Consider the following 20,559-nt stretch of genomic DNA (forward strand, 5'->3'; position numbering starts at 1 on the left):
GTATAGGCCCTAGGACCAATAGCCTAGTACCTACCTATGAACCTAAGAAGATCAGTAAAGCAGAAGTTAAAATAGAAGCTTAAGTTACAGAATACCTGCAAAGTAAAGTACTACTTTATCACGGCATGTTGGAACAAGTCCCCTAGGTAAGGAGAAACAGGAAGAGCAGGAGACATCTGAAGAAAGAAATACAGACATGGAAAAGAAAAAGAGATTTAATCTGCTGCAATATTTATACAATGGAGAAAGCAAAACTAATCAATACAAAAAGAGCAGCACCAAAGATATTTGAAGAGAAATACAGGCAAAGGCATCCAGACATAAAAACATTTACGGTACACAAAATAAAAAAGAGGAAAAGAGGATTAATAATGGAGAAGTTAAAGAAATAGAAACTGAGGTTATGGATTACCTGCAAAGTGAGGGATTTAGTGCAGAAAATCTAACTGTGATAACATCACAGCATGATAAAGCAATGGATCCCCAAATTAAAGAGAATGCAGTGGAGCAGGAAGCATCAGAGCAGTTGCCATATGAAGATATTTTGGAACCTTCCATAGAAGCCAGTACAAAAGTTCAGTTGGAGTTGCATAGCAAGGGAATGAACAGGAAACTGTGGCAATTCTGATGCAGTCAATGTTGTGGAGTGATAGGTCAGTGAGTTCCAATATGAAAGAGCAATGGATGACAGAATGAAACTGAAGAGAATGTGGCACAGGAAGATGCTCTGGAACTTTCTACAGAATGCCCACAGAAAACAGAGAACAAAGAATGTGCTTCAGTTTAGAGGAGAATGATCTACGAGAACAGTTACTTGATTTAATACAGATGTACAGACATCATAACATCAACAAAAGAAATAGACTACAGAAAGTCAATAAAACTCAGATAGTCGAAGTCTGGTAAAACAAATGAACACAGTAATTAGAAATGTTCATAGGGATTCATGTGATATACCAGAAGTAAATAGGATATATTACTGTACAGCTAAATTAATAGATAAAGTCTTACCACAAAACCACAAGACAGTAAGGGAATGGAAGGGGAGAAATCATACGCCATCGTGGAAGTATCAAACAGAGAAAACTATAAAGCTGTTAAGACACTTAGTGTCATTGTTAGAAGAGGGAACAAATCAGCAAAAATACTCAGACAGACATGATAAAAGCAATGCACATCAGAACAGATCAGGCCCTATCATGCACTACTGCAAATAATAAATTAAAAATATCAGCACAGGCATTAAAATGTAGAAGATATGCATACAAATATAAAGGAAAAGTACAAAATCAACAATTTATTGATGACCCAAAAAAGCTTTACAGAGAATTGGGAAAGAAGGCAAAAGAAATTAAAATACCACCAAAAAAAGAAGTAGATACATTTTGGAGAAATATTTATGAAGATCCTCTGGAACATAAATGTGCTAAATGGATAGAAGTAAAAGAAAGAGTAAGAAGTTTAAAGTTGCAGGATATGAAATGGGAGGAAGCAACAGCCAGAGAGGATTGAAGCAAAGTTAAGAAAAACCTAATTGGAAAACCCCAGGTCCAGATGCAGCATCTAACGTCTGGCTAAAAGTATAAATATCTTTACATGAAGACATAGCCATGAGTAAAGTACTTGTGTGTGCACCCTGAATAGACACCAACCTGGTTAAAAACAGGAAAATACTCCTACTTAACAGTGAACCTAAAAGCTATCCTAAACACTATAGACCAATAACTTGTCTTCTGACAATGTACAAACTATACACTAGAACTGATGCCGACAGAGTTTACAGTCATTTAGAAGAAAACTCAATCAAGACAGTAGAACAAAAGAGTAACAAAAGAAAGTCATATGGAACAAAGCATCATTTGTTATTAAATACAGGCATAATGGAGAACTGTAAAAAGAGGAAGAATCTTAAGTATGTCATGGACAGACTACAAAAAAGTATTTGACAGTACCCCACATTCATGGATAAAAGAGTGCTTAAAGTGTAAATGACACACCCTACACTGATGGATTACATTACAGTGACCAAGAAACAGTGACAAACCACTTTACAGTTAAACCATGACAAAGGACAAATTATTATTCCAAGGATAAAAATTCAAAGGGGGATACTGCAGGTTGACTGTCACCGGTGCTCTTTTGTCTTGCCCTTAACCCATTAAGCTAATTGACAGATTAGGTCATGGTTACAATTTGGCTCCCAAAAAAAAGCAACATGTAAAGTTTTTTCTCTGGATGATTTAAAACTGTACAGTTGTTCAGACGAGAAATGTTAAGCACAGCTGCAAGTGGTCAAACCTTTTTCAGATAAGAATGTAACTTGGTCTTGATAAATGTGCAAAAGCAACCTTTAAAGCAGGAAAGCTGCAGCACCAAGAAAACAGTTTGGGACAGGAATGTGATATAAAAGAACTTGAGTAAGAGGGAGTGTAGAAATATTTGGGAATTGATGAAGGAACAATAAACCATGAACAAACGTGAATAAAACTTCCTTAGGAATATTTTAGAATACTAAAATTAATATTGAAAAAAGAGCTAACATCTAGTAAACTCCAAGATATAAACCAATTTGCTCTTCCTGTCCTAACCTACAGTTTTGGAGTGATTGACTGTCCCCAAAAAGTGTTGGATCGATTGGAGGAAAAGGATGCTTCATGCTTATCAAATAACTTATAAAAAAAAAAAAAAAAAAAAAAAAAAAAATCAGTGCATACCAAGACTATATACTCCCAGTTCAGAAGGAGGTATGGTCCTCCTCATAGATCTGCAAAATAGTAGGACTTCTTACATATCTGCTGATCTCTCAAGACTCAAACATAGTGAAGTTTTAAAACATGAGGGGAATAAGGCTAAGATGACTTCCTTACTTAGTTTAGCTGAAGCACATCGCTGTCAAGTGGGAATGGGAATCAAACCAGAAGTAGATAAAAATCAGACAGCAACTGAATGTGCCAAAAAAGAAAATAAAGAATATAAAGTGAAAGATTAGATGAGAAGGTAAGAAATGTGGAAAATGCATAAATACAGTTGCAAGTATAGAAAACTCTTGGAACAATCTCATGTTGATCAGGATCTAACACAGGAATGGTTAAAGAGAGGTGAATTTAAACCAAACGATGAAAGGTTAATATTGATGGTCCCAAGACAGTGGACTGCATACATGGCGGTTTACAAAGTCCATTGAAGATGTGGGAAAAATCGACAAAATGTAGGTTTTGGTAAAACAGAATTGGAAACAGTCGCACATCTTGTTGCTGGTTGTGATATACTAATGGAAGAAGGACTTTATATTGAAATGCATAATAATGTGGGAAGACTGCTGTAGTGGGGATTTTGCAAACATTATAATATTGAAGTAGCTGAAAAACAATGGAAATATAAGACACCAAGCTTTATAAAAAAACAATGAAGTTTATATCACATGGGATCAGCCATTATGAACAGTTCAAACAGTAGATGCAAGAAAACCAGATATAGTAGTCCATGAAATGAAAACAAAAGCAGTATTGATCATTGAAATTGCAACACCCAGTGACTACAGTGTCTTACGTACAGAGAGAGACAGTCAAAATACCAGGATATGCAAGCTGAAACGAGGGCAATAGTAGTAGGAGCAGTGGATATTACAAACAGGAATTTACAATCATACTTTATATGTTACCGATACATGTCACTCTTTATGAATTGCTGGGCACATTGCGGGTGCTGCAAAGAGCACTTCGGGCTAACATCAAAGATTGAAACAATATTAATTTCATGAACTTTAATCATACTTTGACTTAGGAATGGGGTCCATTCCAGTCATGGTATTAGAAATCCAAAAGACTTGGAGAAATTAAAAAGGAACAGCCAACATCCAAGTATGGTTACTCAGCTAGAAAAGTAGGTGTAGAACACTGAAGAGGATTTTACAGGAAAGGTGGCAGTCTGAAAAAAGAGGCTGATTTATAAGCACATAACACTTTATGAATGGAGCTGAAACTTAAGTATACTTGCTCGAGACTAGTATCCTTTGTGCTTACTAAGTGGGCATTTATAGTTTCAAGTCAAGTATTTAATATTTAAGAAAAAGATACTCACTCGATTACTTCTCATGTTACTTCACTAGACTGGTTTGACAACTGCTTGAAGTTTTAAGTGAACAGCATATGTTGTTAGCACATTTTCATGTGACCTTACACCTCCAGCAATACAGAAGCTTCTGAACAGCTGTAGTGCAATGTAATTCTTGTGTACAAACATATGATGGTCCAAATGGTGTTATTTTTTGTGTTGCTATAACACAATAAACAAAAGATATATTGCAAAGAAACACTTCACTAAGAGTGGACATGCCACATGGGTAAAATAAGGTCATTCTATTAGGAAAAAGAATAAGCATTTTTCTTTAAGAATTTAGACACACTGAGTCAGCACCGTAGCATAGAACGACAGATCCTTGGCTTACTGCACTGTGACCCTTACCTCAGGTAGCCAGTTCTCATGTACAGGAAAAATAAACATTAGGTGAGATGGCAACATGTGGCAGACATCAGCTTGCCCATCATAAAATGATGGGTCTGATCAGGACCTACTGAGAGACTGATTCAATGTGAAGATGGATGGTATAACAGGAAAAACTGGCTAACAGACAGGAACAATGACCTGCCAAGCAATACAGAAGCATCCATTATGGGTTTATTATTGTTGGGACTATGTCTGAACCCCCCACCCCGCCCACTGATTGCCAAGGGGTAGGGGTACAGGGGGACATAACATCCAGAATACAAGGATGATGACACTTCAGTGGCCAGCTATCACCCTTACTAGAGCTTCAGTGCTGAGTGAATGGGGGAAGATGGGATTATAGTCACACCTGGACATGATGGGGGGGGGGGGGTAAACAGATAAGAATATAGCAAAATACGCATTAAAAATAAAACATAAGGAATGGAGGATTGGGCTTAACATCCAAACAAATAAGAAAAGGGCAGTAACTTGAAAGCAATATACACATTATGTCAATTCAGTCTGTGAAATGCGCTTAACTGCATTCTAGCTGAGATGGAAACTATCCACTTTCTTTAGAAAGAGGACAAGTGGTTTATCACAATGAACTGGCACTGACCTTCAAAGATGCTTCATATTATACAGTTTCTCAAAGTCAATATCAAAAGTCAGGCTTGTGTAAGCTTATAATACTTGTCTTTGAATACTGCTAAATTCAACTGACAAAAACAGCGAATGTTCTACTTCCCTCACATGGTTGAGAGCAAATTATCAACATTTTTATGACAAGTCAAATTCATATTCATTTTATTGTGCAAAAATGAATTATTGGCAAAATAAAATAGCCACTCCAACTCTGAGGCTGATTTTTTAATGCAAAATTTAACAAAATAGTGGCCATTTTTTAAACTACTCAAAATAATTGATGCATAAATGAAATACTCTGCTGAATCATTTTTTAATGAAAAAGAGCTAAAAAGCAAATGCCATTGCAAAAACGTAATTCATCTTTACCTGCTGGATAGAGTTTTTGCAGCTCACTGTGCACAAATGCTCCTGAAGGGTTTCATTAGCTTTCACCACATCTTCCAACTTCTTCTCGAGCAGCTATGTGAAGAATGACATGGAATGGATACAAAAATGGAACTCCAGCAAAATAAAATGATGACATGAAACCAAAAATCACAGACATAAGGAATGTAAAACAATTTATAAAGAGCTGGCAATGGTGCAATGAAGGAAGAGAAGACCAATGACCAGTAATCAATCTTCTGATCATTTTCCTTCACTAGTATACATTGTTAGACAAGAAAGTACAGTTGTGTACACTTACCATAAATGTAGATGTTCAGAGTATATTCACTGTTGCAGTAACTACATTTGGGTTATCTGCTTGCAGTAGCCCTCAGTCGGCCTGATTAATGAAGTCTTGGGTCCTGCGTCAGCTGTCCCTTCAGCTGCTGTCCCTTCTTCCATGACATCAGGTCGTCAGGGGTATAAAACATGCAGCCGACGCCATTACATCAGTTTTTCTTGCCCCAGATGTCATGTGCCCCCCCCTAATGGGAAGCAATTAAATCTATAAATACAAGGATATACCTCCAACAAAAAAGCAAATACACCAAAAAGCTTTTTAAATATAGTAAGTGGGAATAGAGATATAGCCAAAAGAAGAAAGTGGGCTGGAGGGAGGGTAACCAGGACTGCACAGTGAATACACTTGAACATCTACATTTATGGTAAGTGTACACAACTGTACTATGTTCTTCATGTTTCACTGCTGCAGTAATTACATTTGGGTAGATTCCCAAAGCTAAGGTTGGGAGGAGGAATTTAAATAGAATTAGGACCAGCTATAATGCCCTGCAACACTGCAGTGGCAAAACCAGCTCTGGATTTAGGAAATAATTGGCAAATGATAATGCTTGGTGAAAGTATGTACAGAACTCCAGGTAGCAGACTCTAGGATGTCCCTGGTAGGGATGCCCCTGAGAAAAGCTGTAGAGGTAGATGCAGCCCGGGTTGAAGGGGGTCTGATGCCCTGTGGGTGATAGGTTTTCCATGGTGTTTATAGCAGAAATGAATGCAGTGGCCTATCCATTTTGAAATGGTTTGCTTTGAAATAGCTTTCCCCTCTGTCCCTGCAGCAAATGCCACCAGCAGTTGTTCAGATTTTCTTTGAGGTTTAGTCCTGTCCAAGTAGAATCTAAGTTGTCTGTGCACATCTAAGGAGTGCAGTATCTGTTCCCCTTTGTTTTGTGGGTTAGGAAAGAAGGTAGGCAAATGAATAGACTGATTAAGAGCCACACTGGATAACACCTTGGGCATGAAAGAGGGATTGGTTCTGAGGGACACCCTGTCTGCATGAAAGATGATAAAAGGCTCCACTGCCATAAGGGCCTGTAATTCCAATACCCTTCTTGGAGAAGTGATTGCTAAAAGGAAAGATATTTTCCAGGAAAGGAATTTGCAATCTGCAGCTGGCTCGAAAGGAGGGAGAGTGAGTTTCTCCAAGACAAAGTTAAAGGTCCCAGGCTGAAGTTATGCTCTCCTGGGTGGCCTTATATTTTTGGCCTCTCTGAGGAACTGCTTGAGCAGAAGGGAGGTTCTGTGCTACAATGAGCTGAAATGGCTGAGGCATGAATTTTGATGGAGGAAAAAGACAAGTCCTTATGAAGCATCTCAGTCAAGTATTGTAAAATCTGAGGTAAATTCGGCACTGCTGCACGCATCCCTTGAGATTGGTTCCAGGCACAAAATCTTTTCCATTTTGCAGCATAAGAATTTTCTAGTACTAGGTCTCCTTGCCTCAAATTATATCCATCACTGATTTATTGAGGGGATGGTAAAGGAGAGATTAAGTAATTAGCCAGGCTGTTAGATTCAGGGTTTGCAGATGAGGGTACAGAATCTGGTTCTCCTGCTGAGACAACAGGGAAGGAGTCTGAGGCAGGTGCCATGGGGCCAAGCATGACACACTGCCTAAGAGGGGGTACTAGGTGTTGGCATGGCCAGTGCAATTAAAATCATCCTTGGCTTGTCCTGTTTGATCTTTAGTAATACCTTGGAGAGCAGAGGCAGAGGAGGAAAGGCATAAACTGATAGGTTTTTCCAGCTGAAGGATACAGCATCCACTTTCCAAGCAAGCTTGTGGGGAATCCTTGTGCAAATTTGTCCAATTGATGGTTCTGGGGGGAAGCAAACAGGTCTATACCTGGGCTCCCCTGTTTGCTTGTTAACATGTTGAAAATTCTTGGTTCCAGTTTCCACTCGTGTGGGTCCATGAGGTTTTTGCTTAGTCCGTCTGCCAATGTATTTAGCTTTCCTGGTAGGAACTGAGCTTGTAGATTCACTTGGTAACGCAAGGCTGTGTTCCACAATGCCATGGCTAGTCTGCAGAGGGGATAAGAATGTGTACCCCCCTGCTTGTTTATGTACCACATGACAGTGGTGTTGTCCGTCTTTACCATTAGTTGTCCTGGAAGAATGTGGCCCTTGAAGACTGTCAGCATTCTGTACAGCTAACATTTCCTTTTGATTTATATGCAGGTGCATTTGACTTGGGTTCCATTTGCCCGGAATGCACTTCCCTGCTAGGTGAGCCTCCCATGCATAGTCTGATGTTTCTGATGTTAAGGTTTGGGCGGCAGGGGGTAGTGTGAATGGTAGTTCCCTGTTTTGGTGGCAGGCCTCTGCCCACCAAAGGAACTCTAGGCGTAGGCAAGATATGATAGGAATCATTCCTTCTAGATCCTGTGAATGTTGACACCATAGGCTTTTGAGATACCATTGTAGTTTCCTCATATGCAGCCTTGCATATGGAATTAGAAGAATGCAGGAGACCATGAACCCCAAGGCTTGCAGTATTTGCCTTGCAGATAACTGGGTTTTTGTGGCCACTTGTTTGAAGTAGGTTGCCAAATGAATCTGCTTTGCTGGCGTGAGGAAAGCCATCTGGGAAATAATATTCAAGCTTACTCCCGGGAATATAATTTGTTGACAGGGTACCATTTTGTTTATGGTGTACCCCAGACAAGTCAGTACCCTCCGAACAAAGGCCAGATGATTCAAAAGTATGTCCTGGCTTTCTGCCTGAATTAGACAATCGTCCAGGTATGGGTATATTTGAATATTTCTTTGCCTGCAAAATGCAAGGACTGGTGCTAGGCACTTTGTGAATACCCTGGGCGCAGTAGATAAGCCAAAGGGCAGTGCAGAGAACTGATGGTGCATGTAGCCTGCTTTGAAGCGTAGGTATCTTCTGCAAGACTCCCTGATAGGGATGTGCAGGTATGCTTCTTTTAAGTCTAGTGTTGCCAACCATGCATCTTTGCCTAGCATAGGAAGCAGCTGGTGAAGAGTCAACATTTTGAATTTTGGAATCACCAGAAAGGTGTTTAGACTAGAAAGGTCCAGAATAGGACACCATGTATTGCCTTTTCTGGGTACCAGGAAAAGTCTTGAATAGAAACCTTGTCCTTTTTCCTCTTCTGGTACCAAGTGAATAGCCCCCATGCTTAAGAGAGAGAGTACTTGATTTTGGGCCTCTGCCCACTGATTTGGGGGTAGATCTGGCCACCCATTTGGTGTTGGTAATGTGTGGAAGTGAAACTTGTAGCCTTGGGACAATATATTTAAAACCCATTTGTTCTGGGTAATGAGTTCCCAGTTTTTGACCTGCAGACCAATCTTTCCGCCTAGAGGAGCATTCAATTGGGAAGTGCTTGGAATTTTTAAAAGCAAGTAATTGAGACAGTTTTCCATGGGGGGGGGGGTCTTACTACTCCCAGATTTGGGTGCGGAAATCCCCCCCACTGCTTAGTCTTGTGTGTCCCCTGGGACTGAAATCTGGGGTTTCTGCTGTGTCAGGGTTTGGCTTAAGAAGACCTGGAAGGGGCTGGAAAAGACCAATTCTTAGAGGGCCAGTGCCTACTAAATCTAGGAGGCTGAACTTAATAACAATTTGCATAGATTTAGCTATATCTTCCATCTTTTTAAGAACTTCCTCAGCCTTGTTGCCAAACAGGTGGTCCTGACTAAAGGGAGCATCCAACAGTTTAGCTTTAACATGATCAGGTAAAGACTGCTCCTTAAGCCAAAGCATGCCTTCTGAGCACAGACCCAGTAACAGCAGCCCTGCAAGAGGCCTCTAATGAATCAAATCCACATTGCAAAGTATGCTTTCCAACCTGTTCAGCAGAATGCATTAAATCATGTAATTCGTTACTTTCAGTAGAGTCAGGAATCAACATCATTTTCTGTTTAACCAATCCAGTAACATGTTGTTGATACTTTAACATATGAAACTGGACGTTTAAAGCCCTAATGGCCAAGGTTGCAGAAGTGTAAACCTTCTTACCCCATCTATCCAGTGCCCTGGAGTCTCTATCAGAAGGGGTAGGATTTTTAGCAGTAGAAGCCTTAATGCCCTTGGGTCCCTGTGAAATAGTCTCTGGATCCGCAATAGGATTTTTTTTTTTTAAAAAACTTGTGTGAATCAGGAACCCTGTAATATTGGTCGGGTTTTCTAGGTGCAGGAGGCAAAGAATCAGGTGCCAAACTAGATTCAGAAAAGGCATAATCAACAATGTATAGTACAGGAAGTATAGCTAAAGGCCTATGCTGAGGCAGGAGTAAGAAATCCCCAAGCCTCTTTTCTGAATCAGAAAAATCCTATCTTTCCCAGTGGAAATGCTCCCTTAGAGTATGTAAGGTTTCACCAAAAGAAAAATCCTCTGGAGGGGAAGGCGAGGGAATACAGTCCTCTGCATCAGAATCCTCATAAGTAGATAAGGGCAAATCTAGACCATTAGAAGCATCAGAAAAATCAGAATCCTGGTCAGAAGATTCATAAACAGCTTCAGTCTTAGGTCTCTTAGAGGGGGGGGGGGGGGGGGGGTTGGCATCCCCTGATTAGAGTTATAAGATCTTCAGTCATTCTTATTTGTTTTTTAGGCATATAGGCCTGAGCATGCGGCCTGGGAGTCGGTTTCTTAGGCATGGTTCGTGATTTAGGCCTAAATGAAGGATTTAATATGCAAGTCCGTAGGCCTGAATACACCCTCAGAAGCCGGTGCCTGCACAGCGGCTCCGGACCCATCCAAGGTAGAGACATCCGCAGGTTCCACAGTTGAAGCATCTCGTGGCATACCGGACTCCAAATGGGTCTCAGTAGAGGCCTGTGAATCAGAAGTAGCGGGTATCAGGGGCTGTGAAAGCACCTCACTGAGTACCAGCGAACTGGCGACTGGCTTAGGAGAAGCATCTCCAGCAGCTTTGGACCTCAGCGGCCTGTCTCTGTCTTAACCCTTGCGTTTTTTCGGAATCCCGGTAGTCGGATGGCTACCCGACGACATTTCTGGATAATTAAACCGAGAACCGAAGTATTTAGAGGCGAAAATATACAGACGACGTATAGTGCACTGATTAAATAATGCACAAAACTGACAGCAAGGTACGTTGTGGTCAAGGTCTAGGCAAGGAATACAGTACGAATGAAAATCTTTGTGAGGTATTTGCTTTCCACAATTAATGCAATTATTAACTTTTACTAACATCGGTAAGGAGCAAGAAAACGTTTCCCCAATGGGCTACTTAGCTTTAGTTGAAGACTTCGGTTCTGAAACTCGAAAAAGAAAATTTCAGGAGTCTGCCGACCGGCACTTGAGAACTGCTTCTACTTTGGGCTTGGGCATCGCACGGCAAGAAAGATTGATGTAATGGTGTCGGCTGCATGTTTTATACCCCTGACGACATGACGTCATGGAAGAAGGGACAGCAACCGACGCAGGACCCAAGACTTTGTTAATTAGGCCGATTGAGGGCTACTGCAAGCAGATAACCCAAATGTAATGACTAACAGTGTAACACGAAGAACATCCTGCATTGCTACACAACACTGGAGCCTTACATTTAATAAGTCAGTCCAAAAAATTTGCAGTATAAGAAAAATCGCTCATTAAATTGTATTTCTACAAACTAAAGCAACTTTAAAATGTAATACAAAACATTAAATGCAAGCAATTACAGAATTAACTAGGTAATAACATTTAATACTAGTGATGCTTTTATTTCTCTTGGCAAAGGTACTTGATGGCTTGAATCAGGCACTCATCCAGGTCTGGGTAAATGTAGACCATGCCTTTGAGACTTAGGTGAACATAGACAAAATGTTCAGCATCTGCTGTTTACCCTGGGAGTACTGCCCACATGATATCGAGGTAAACTTAGGAGTTTCATCCAGGAACCTGAGGAACTTCTTGTATTTCATATGAGCATGTAAAAGCAAGCACTCATGTCTAGGGTGCTCAGAAGGGCTTCCAGTAATAGTAGTAGAGGAAACAGTCTGCAAGATTAGTATTTTTAACTTTTTTATAAACAGAAACTTATTCAACTTTGAAAGGTCCAGAACAAGTCTCCAAGACCTGCCTTTTATAGAGATGAAGAACAGCACAAGAGAGAACCCTTTCCCTTGTAACTATAGGGGAAACTTTTATGGCACTGGAAGCAAGGAACTGCTCCAAAAAGTACAGTTGTGTACACTTACCAAAAATGTAGATGTTTGAGTGTATTCACTGTTGCAGTCATCACCTGTGGATTATCCCTGCTGTAGCAGACCTCGGCCGGCCCGAATACCAGAGTCAATTTTTTTTGTGTTGGCTGTTGTTGCATGTTGCTTGACATCAGGTCATCAGTGCTATAAAGGAGAGCAGCTGACGCCATTACATCAGTTTTTCTTGCCCTAACCCATCAGTGGCCCAAGTAAATATGGTACAGTGGTTCTGGTGGCTAAAAGTCACCTTTTGAAACTTATGTCTCCCTAAAAAAAGAAGATATAAGGGGGGAAGAAGGGTGGGAAACCAGGACGGGAGCAGTGAATACACTCAAACATCTACATTTATGGTAAATGTACACAAACTGTACTATGTTCACTGTTGTAGTCATCACCTGTGGGAGGATTCCCAAAGCTGAGGATAGGGGTGGTAGGCTTACACCTAGGAATGGGTCAGCAAGCCCTGTAGAAAGTACAGTTGTGTACACTTACCATAAATGTAGATGTTCAAGTGCATTCATGGTTGGGCTCCTCCTCGGCAAGAAAGACTGATGTAATGGCGTTGGCTGCCTGTTTTATACACCTGACGACCTGATGTCATTCATGGAAGAAGTGACAGCATTGACGCAGAAATACTAAGACTCTGGTATTCGGGCCAACAGAGGGCTACCTGCAGGCAGATGTCCCAAGTTTGATGAATGCAACAGTGAAACACAAAGAACATCTGCAGAGGAAAACCCTGCCCTAGCCTTAGAAAAATAGAGGTAGGTGGTAATGCTTGGTAAAGGAATGGACAGAAGTCCAAGTGGAAGCTTCCAGGATGTCCCTGGAGGGAACTCCTCTGAGGAATGCTGTGGAAGTGGAGGCTGCCCTAGTGGAATGGGTTCTAACAGACTTTGGGGGGGGGTCCATGCAATCTGTAGCAGAAATGGATAGTGTGTGATATCCGTGATATCCACTTGGAAATGGATTGTTTAGAAATGGCCTTCCCCTCTACCCCTGGGGCAAAGCTGACAAGTAGTTGATCCATTTTCCTGAAGGGTTTGGTACAGTCCCGATAGTATCTGACCTGTCTGTGCACGTCTAGTGAGTGCGGAATTCTCTCCCCCTTGTTCTGAGGGTTAGGAAAGAAGGTAGGTAGATGTATGGCTTGCTTGAGAGTTACATTAGATAGCACCTTGGGCATAAAGGAGGGATTAGTCCTCAGGGAGACCCTGTCTGAATGGAAGATGATGAAGGGCTCAATGGCCATCAGTGCCTGAAGTTCTGAAACTCTCCTGGCTGAGGTGATAGCTAGGAGAAAAACAGTCTTCCAAGAGAGGAATCTTAGTTCTGCTAAAGCAGAAGGTTTGAAGGGTGGTAAAGTAAGTTTTTCCAAAACATAATTCAGGTCCCAGGCTGGAGTGGGAGGCCTTGTGGGAGGTCTGATATTAGAAGCCCCTCTGAGGAATTCTTTAATCAAAGGATGGGAGAGAACAGGGGCTGTTCTGTATCAAAATGAGCTGAGATGGCTGAGGCGTGGATTTTAATAGAGGAGAAGGAGAGGCCACTATTCAGGGGCTCCACTGGGTAGTCCAGGATAAGAGGGATGGAAGGTGGCTCCAGGAGCAAAATCATTTCCATTTTCCTGGATAAGATTTTCTGGTGCTGGGCCTTCTGGCATCTGTGATAATGTCTACAACCTGTTTGCTTAACAGGGGCCCCTTGTTTGCCTTTACAGTATTAGCCATGCTGATAGTTTGAGAGTCTACAAGTCTGGGTGCAGTACCATACCCCCCCCCCCCCAACACACATACACACACACACACCTGAGTTAAGAGGTCTGAGATCAAGGGAAGCTGCCTGGGAGGCTGCAAGGTCAGGGTGCGCAGTAAGGGGTACCAATGTTGTTTGGGCCAATCTTGTGCAATGAGGATGGCTTTCTGTCTCTCCTCCCTTATTTTGATCAGTACCTTTGGAATAAGAGGCAGAGGAGGGAATGCGTACACAAAGAGGATGTTCCAGGAGAAGGTCAATGCATCCACCATCAATGCTAGGTGGTGATGCTCCCTGGTACAGAATTTTTTCAGCTGATGGCTGAAGTGTGAAGCAAAGAGATCCATCACTGGAGTCCCCCACTCCTGAGTGATCTGTAAAAAGATTTTTCTGTGGAGCTGCCATTTGTGGGGGTCCAGTAAGTTTCTGCTTAAGTGGTCTGCCAGGGTGTTGTTGATCCCTGGTAGGTATTGGGCTATCAGGTGTAGTCTCATGGAAGAGGCAGTCAGCCACAGGCTCATGGCTAGCCTGCAGAGAAGATAAGATTGGGTCCCTCCCTGTTTGTTGATGTACCACATTATTATGGTGTTGTCTGTTTTGATAAGGAGAACCCCAGGCTTAAGATGGGTTTGAAGGAAGTCAGAGCCTTTTGTACTGCAATCATTTCCTTCAGGTTCATGTGTAAGGGAAGGTGCTGTGCATCCCAAAGACCTTGGGTGCATCTGCCTTCTAGGTGAGCGCCTCAAGCTGTATCTAAGGCATCGGTGGTAATGGTCTGCCCGGCTGGACGAAGGGTGAAGGAAAGACCCTTGTTCTGAGCACAGGCCCTTGCCCACCACAGAAACTTGGCCCTTATACAGGGGATCAGAGGGAGAGATGTCTCTAGGTTGAGAGTGCTGACACCAAAGGTTCTTTAGGTACTACTGAAGATTTCTCATATGAAGCCTGGCCATAGGAATTAGAAGTATGCAAGATGCCAGGTACCCCAAGGATTGGAGGAACTTCCTGGCAGTGAGGTGAGTTCTGGAAGCCAGCTGAGTGAAACAGAGAGGGAAGATACTCTGCTTTTCTGGGGATAGGAAGGCCATTTGAGGTGCTGTATCCAGCAGTGCTCCCAAGAAAATAATCTTCCTGGAGGGTGCTTGCTTTGATTTCTTCTCATTGATGGTGTACCTTAGGTCCTTAAGGAGCTTTTCTTTGCAGTCTGCTTGAATGAGATGGTCGTCCGGATAAGGGTAAATTTGTATATTTTTCTGCCTGTGGAAGGCTATGGCCGGGACTAAGCATTTGGTGAATACCCTGGAAGCAGCAGATAAGCCAAAGGGTAGCGCAGAGAACTGAAAGTGTTATGAACCTGCTCTGAAATGAAGGAATTTCCTGCAGAATTCCTTTATGGGGATGTGGAGGTAGGTATCTTTTAGATCTAGGATTACTAACCAGGCATTTTTTGTCAGCATAGGCAGCAGCTGCTGTAAGGTTAACATTTTGAATTTGGGGACCACCAGGAAGGTGTTCAGAATGGATTGATCCAGGATGGGGCACCAAGTGCCCTCTTTCTTGGGAACCAGGAACAGTCTGGAATAAAAGCTTTTGCCGGTTTGATCTGAGGGGACAGGTTCTACTGCCCCTTGGTATATGAGAGTTAGGATTGTTTCAATGTCTCTGCCCACTGATTTGGAGGTAAGTCTGGGTACCCTCTCAGAATTGGGAGTTCGCTGAAGGAGAATTTGCATCCCTGAGAAATTATCTTTAAGACCCACTGGTCCTTTGTTAGAGAGCCAATTTTCTTTGCAGAGGGAGAGCCTTCCTCCTAGTTTATAGTGAGCGAAGAGAGGGCAGAGGGAGGAAGAGGGAGTCATTGAGAATTTTTGCCATAGAGGGATGGCTTAGAACTCCCTGCCTTTGGAGTGGGAGTGGTCCACAACTTTGCTTCTCTGCTGTCCCTGGGGTGGGAGTCTGGGTGGTCCGTTCCTGTGAGGCTTACCTTGCTCCTGTCTGCTAGGTGCAGGAAAGGACCAGTATTCTGAAGGAAAATCCCTGCTGAAACTAGGAGGTTGTACATGAAGGAAATATTTCACTGTTTGCACAGATTTTGCTTTGTCTTCCATCTTTTTAAGCAACTCTTCTGCTTTTTCTCCAAACTAGTGGTCCTTATTCCAAGGGTGCATCAAGTAATTTAGATTTGACATGATCAGGGAGAGGTTGTTCCTTCAACCATGCATGTCTCCTAATGACAGATCCTGACACTGTTGCCCTGCTAGAGGCTTCTAGGGCATCACATCCACAGTGTAATGAGGGTTTAGCCACTCGACAAGTAGAGTGCAGTAAATCTAACTCTTTCGAATTGGCACAGTCAGGAAAGGTAGAAATGTTTTTGTTTTAGCAGTTCCAAAGTGTGGTGTTGATATTTTAACATGTGGAACTGACAGTTGAGAGCTCTAATAGCCAAGGTTGCAGAGGTGTATACTTTTTTACTCCATCTGTCCAGAGCTATGGAGTCCTTGTCAGGAGTAGGATTCTTTGTAGAACTAGCCTTAGCTCCCTTTGGTCTCGGTGTAATGACCTCTAGGTCTGCAACAGGATTTCTGTACAGGTATTTGTGAGAATCTGATGCTCTAATACCTTTCAGGTTTTTTGGAAGCAGGTGGGAGGGCGTCAGGAGTTAAAACTGGATTCCTGGAAGACATCATCAACCACCTCTAAGATAGGAGGGATGGCTAGGGGTCTGTGCTATGGCAGGTAAAGAAACTCAGTCTTCTCTTAGACTGAGGGAAGTCCTGGGATTCCCAGTGGAAATGTTCCCTGATGGTGTGAAGGGTTTCCCCAAAGGAAAGATCTTCTGGTGGGGAGGCAGAGGGAATGGATTCCTCTGCATCTGAATCCTCATAAGCAGTCCAAGGTTGGTGTTCCTCTTGAAACTCTGAATAATCAGATTCCACAGAATCCTGTTCTGTGAGTATATCAAGAGAAAGGTCTCTTTCCCTTTTAGAAGTTGTGGCCCGACTACCTCTGATAAGGGAGATAAGATCCTCTGCTATTTTAAGCATTTGAGGTTGGGGAGGAGGAGCAAGAGTAACATGGTGGCTAGAGGTAGTTTTCTTGGGAATAGACTTACCTCTAGGCTTAAGTGAATCCATCAGTCTGAAAGGAACGGTAGTCAGAAAAGATGTTTTTTGTCTGGTATTGGTAGTGCGAATGGCCTCCTCGGAACCCAGTGCCTGCGTCACGGCTCCAGACCCAACCGAGGCAGAGACAACCAAAGGCTCTGAAGATGAAGATTTCTGCGGCATACCCGACTCCGAAAGGGTCTCGGTAGAGGCCAGCGAAGGTATCAAATCTGATGTCAGGGGCTACGAAAGTGATTGAATTCCAGAGAACTGATGACCTGCTTAGTGGTAACATCATCGGAAGGTTTGGCCTTGTGTGGTCTGTCTCTACCTTTATCCTTACGTTTCTTCGGAATGTCTACGGAAGGCTGGCTGACTTGACGCCATTTTGGAAGGCGAAGATGAAAATCCCTGGCTACAATAAGAGCTCTACGACGAGTGGTTCTCACATAATAGAGGGCACAGAACCGGCAACGGAGGATGTCATGATCTGGGGCTAAACAAGTAATGCAGTAGGAGTGGAAGTCTCGGTGTGGTATTTGCTTTCCACAGGCGAGACAATTGTTAACTTTTATGGACATCGGTTAGTGCAAGAAAAAAAGGATCCCCAATGGGGTACTTAGCTTTAGACGTTTTCAGCTGTAAATCAAAACTCTGGTAGTGACCGACCGGCACACTTGCGAACTGCTTCTGCTACAGGCTCCACAGCAAGAAAGACTGATGTAATGGCATCGGCTGCTCTCCTTTATAGCACTGACGACCTGATGTCAAGCAGCATGCGACAGCAGCCGACAGAAAAACACTGACTCTGGTATTCCGGCTGGCCGAGGGCTACCACAGCAGGGATAACCCACAGGTGATGACTGCAACAGCGAAACACGAAGAATATCTGGGTCTGCTATGAAAAGCTCATATGGAGAGGTAGACCCAGTTCCATAAAGGCTGGTAGGTCATAAACTCAGTCCAGTATCCTGAAGCAATCATTTCCCCCATTCAGTGGCCTGCAGTCGGACTAAACCTTACGGCCCTACACAGAGCAAGCCTTCCTCCAATAATGAAAGGAGTGGAAGGAGGTTAGAGTACAATAAAGCAGACAATACTGGGAGGCACTTTTTTGTGATGGGGGTCAGACTAGCCCCTACTTCTGTCATGCTGCTTTCCCTTGGCTTCTGCATCCTCCCCATAAACCCTTCTCAAACACTTATTTTTCTGGTCACATAAACACTATAATAAACTTAACACACTGCACACACATATCCAAAAGTTCAAAAACTCTTTCCCCCTAAAACGTTAGCATTATCTTTTCACAGAAAGTCAAATGTTTACCTGTCATTACAGAAATACTTACCCTTCACTTCAAAAGGCACCCATTTATTTAAAGGAGGAACACTTCAATATTATGAAAAATCATCAGAACAAATATTAACAAATTTCAATACCATTTGTATAGAATGGCAACTTTTCAATAAAATTCATGTTACCTAAAAAGAAACCAGTCATGCAAAATAACATTAAATCATATTTCAACAATCTGTATAACAATAGCTGCCACTGTAGGTCTAAGTATAAACCTCTTGGTGACAATGTATTAAATTTTAGAATCTGATGGTCTTCAAAGCCATAACCTTGGCTCCCCCTCTATGTAAATGCACTGTTGCCAAAACAGTACATTTTTAAGATTCTCAGGTTTCTCTCATGGTATTCATCAGCAAGTAAATTCTTGTTTCTTACATCTTGAGGATATGTTCTTATTCTTTTCATTTTTTTATTGACTAAAATACCACCTTTCCTCTGCACAGTCATTACTTATACCATAAACAACCATGCTAGCTTGGCATGTGAAATATTCCCATGTTCTCTAAATACTCAATTTATCTTCTCTACCTGATTTTTTTTTTTAACATCTTCACTGAGTTATCACTTAAGACACAAGCAAACATACATTTACATATGAGAAAAAAAGTTATGTACTTATCATAACATTTCATCTGTGTTGTCCATCTTCATTTATCCTCGACGTATGGGTTCAGTTGCGAACATTGGAAATGACTCAGCGGTTACTACAGCTCGTGGGAACCAAAAACTTTTGAGCTTAAGTCCTACCCAAAATGGCCTCTCCAATTTACCTCAGATAGAGTCTGCAGATATAAAAGGACAGAAAACATAATGCTAATAACACATTTAGAGACCATATCTGGTGTCATACATGAAAAAATGCATAACTAGGACCATAATTTGTTCCACCAAGAGGGCTGAATGGAAGGGGGATGGAGGGTGGGGAGTCCGGGATAAATGAAGATGGACAACATAGATAGAACATTATGGTAAGTACATAACTTCTTTATCTGATGTTGTCAATCTTCATTTAATCCTTGACGTATGGGACAGAGTCCCCAGCTACTTTAGAACTTGGGAGAGCTCACAAGACATTCCTGAGCATTATAGAACCAAATGACACTCTTCCCCTAGAGACCAAATCCAATTTATGAGTAATAAAGGTATATGGGATAGCCGAGGTCCTGCTGCACAAATATCGTCCATGGAGGCCTTAGAATGAAAAACTGCTGAAGTATAGCTCTAGTAGTGTGTGCTCTAACAGGCCCAGGTAATTCAACTTTCCTTTTGTTGTATATGAAGGATATACAATCTTTTAGCCATCTAGATAAAAGTAACCTTGGATACTGGCTTACCCACTTTGGTAATTGAAAAGGAAAGAAACAGTCAGAATTTGTCTTTTGTTCTATGAAGATAGAAGCACACATGTCTATGAATATCCAATAAACGGAAACAGTATTCACCTCTGTTTGCGAAATTCAGAAAGAATACTGGCAAACTGACTGTCTAATATTGGTTTCTGACACCTGTTTTGGTAGAAAAGAAGGGTTCATTCTCAAGAAAAACCCGTCTTTGTGAAATATCAAATAATGTGGTTTGCAATACAAGGCTTGAATTTCTGAAAATCTTCAGACAGAAGTAATCTCTAACAGAAATATAGTTTACAAGCTAAGAATTTCAGATTGCAGTTGGTAACAGGCTCAAAAGGGGGGAATGCACTACTGTCTGTAAGACTAAGCTTAGATCCCAAGCTGCAAAGGGATCCTTATATGGATGCTTTAAAATCAATGTCCTTTTAAGAAAACTTTGCAAAGCTTATGAGAAATTAATGAATACTTTTTTTTTTTTGAGCCCATTATAAAAAACTTGAAATAGCTGCTAGTTGCACTCTGATAACAAAGAAAGGGATTCCCTTCTATAAATAACAAAGCTAAAAATTTTAAGATTTTGTCGATAGGAGTGGAGAAGAGAAAAATGTTATCACGAACCCAGTAAATAAAAATATCTTCCATTTACTACTGTAGAGTTTCCCGGTGCAAAGTTTATGGAAGGCCAAAAGAATCCTACAAACTGGGGAAGATAGATCATTACACCTGGCAATCAATGGAACTGGAAAAGCCAAGCCATAAGCTTGAGGTCTTGAAAGGTTTGGGTGAACTAATCCCTCTTGATGGGATAGGAGATCTGGATCCAGAGACCACAGTCGCTGAATCAGAAAAGGCCAGAGAGAGAACCAAACCTGTAGAGGCCAAAAGGGAACAATGAGGATTACCTTGCTCTTCAACCTGATCGCTTTCTTTAGAAACTGACGAATTAATGGAA

At 41.8% G+C, this 20,559-nt stretch overlaps 1 protein-coding gene across 5 annotated transcripts in view; it reads right to left on the bottom strand.

Moving 5' to 3' along the window:
- LOC122791042 (myomegalin-like) overlaps nt 1–20,559 on the bottom strand; it is a 3,200,315-nt gene that overhangs the window by 1,422,559 nt on the left and 1,757,197 nt on the right. For all 5 annotated transcript variants that reach the window (XM_044058817.1, XM_044058818.1, XM_044058820.1 and 2 more), the window contains exon 29: nt 5,503–5,595. In XM_044058817.1, the coding sequence (XP_043914752.1) occupies nt 5,503–5,595 (93 nt within the window). The remainder of the gene's footprint in view (nt 1–5,502; nt 5,596–20,559) is intronic.

This window comes from Protopterus annectens, chromosome 16.part0 (genome assembly GCF_019279795.1).
Source record: "Protopterus annectens isolate FY-2018-M chromosome 16.part0, PAN1.0, whole genome shotgun sequence".
In the NCBI taxonomy this organism is placed as follows: Eukaryota; Metazoa; Chordata; order Ceratodontiformes; family Protopteridae; genus Protopterus; species Protopterus annectens.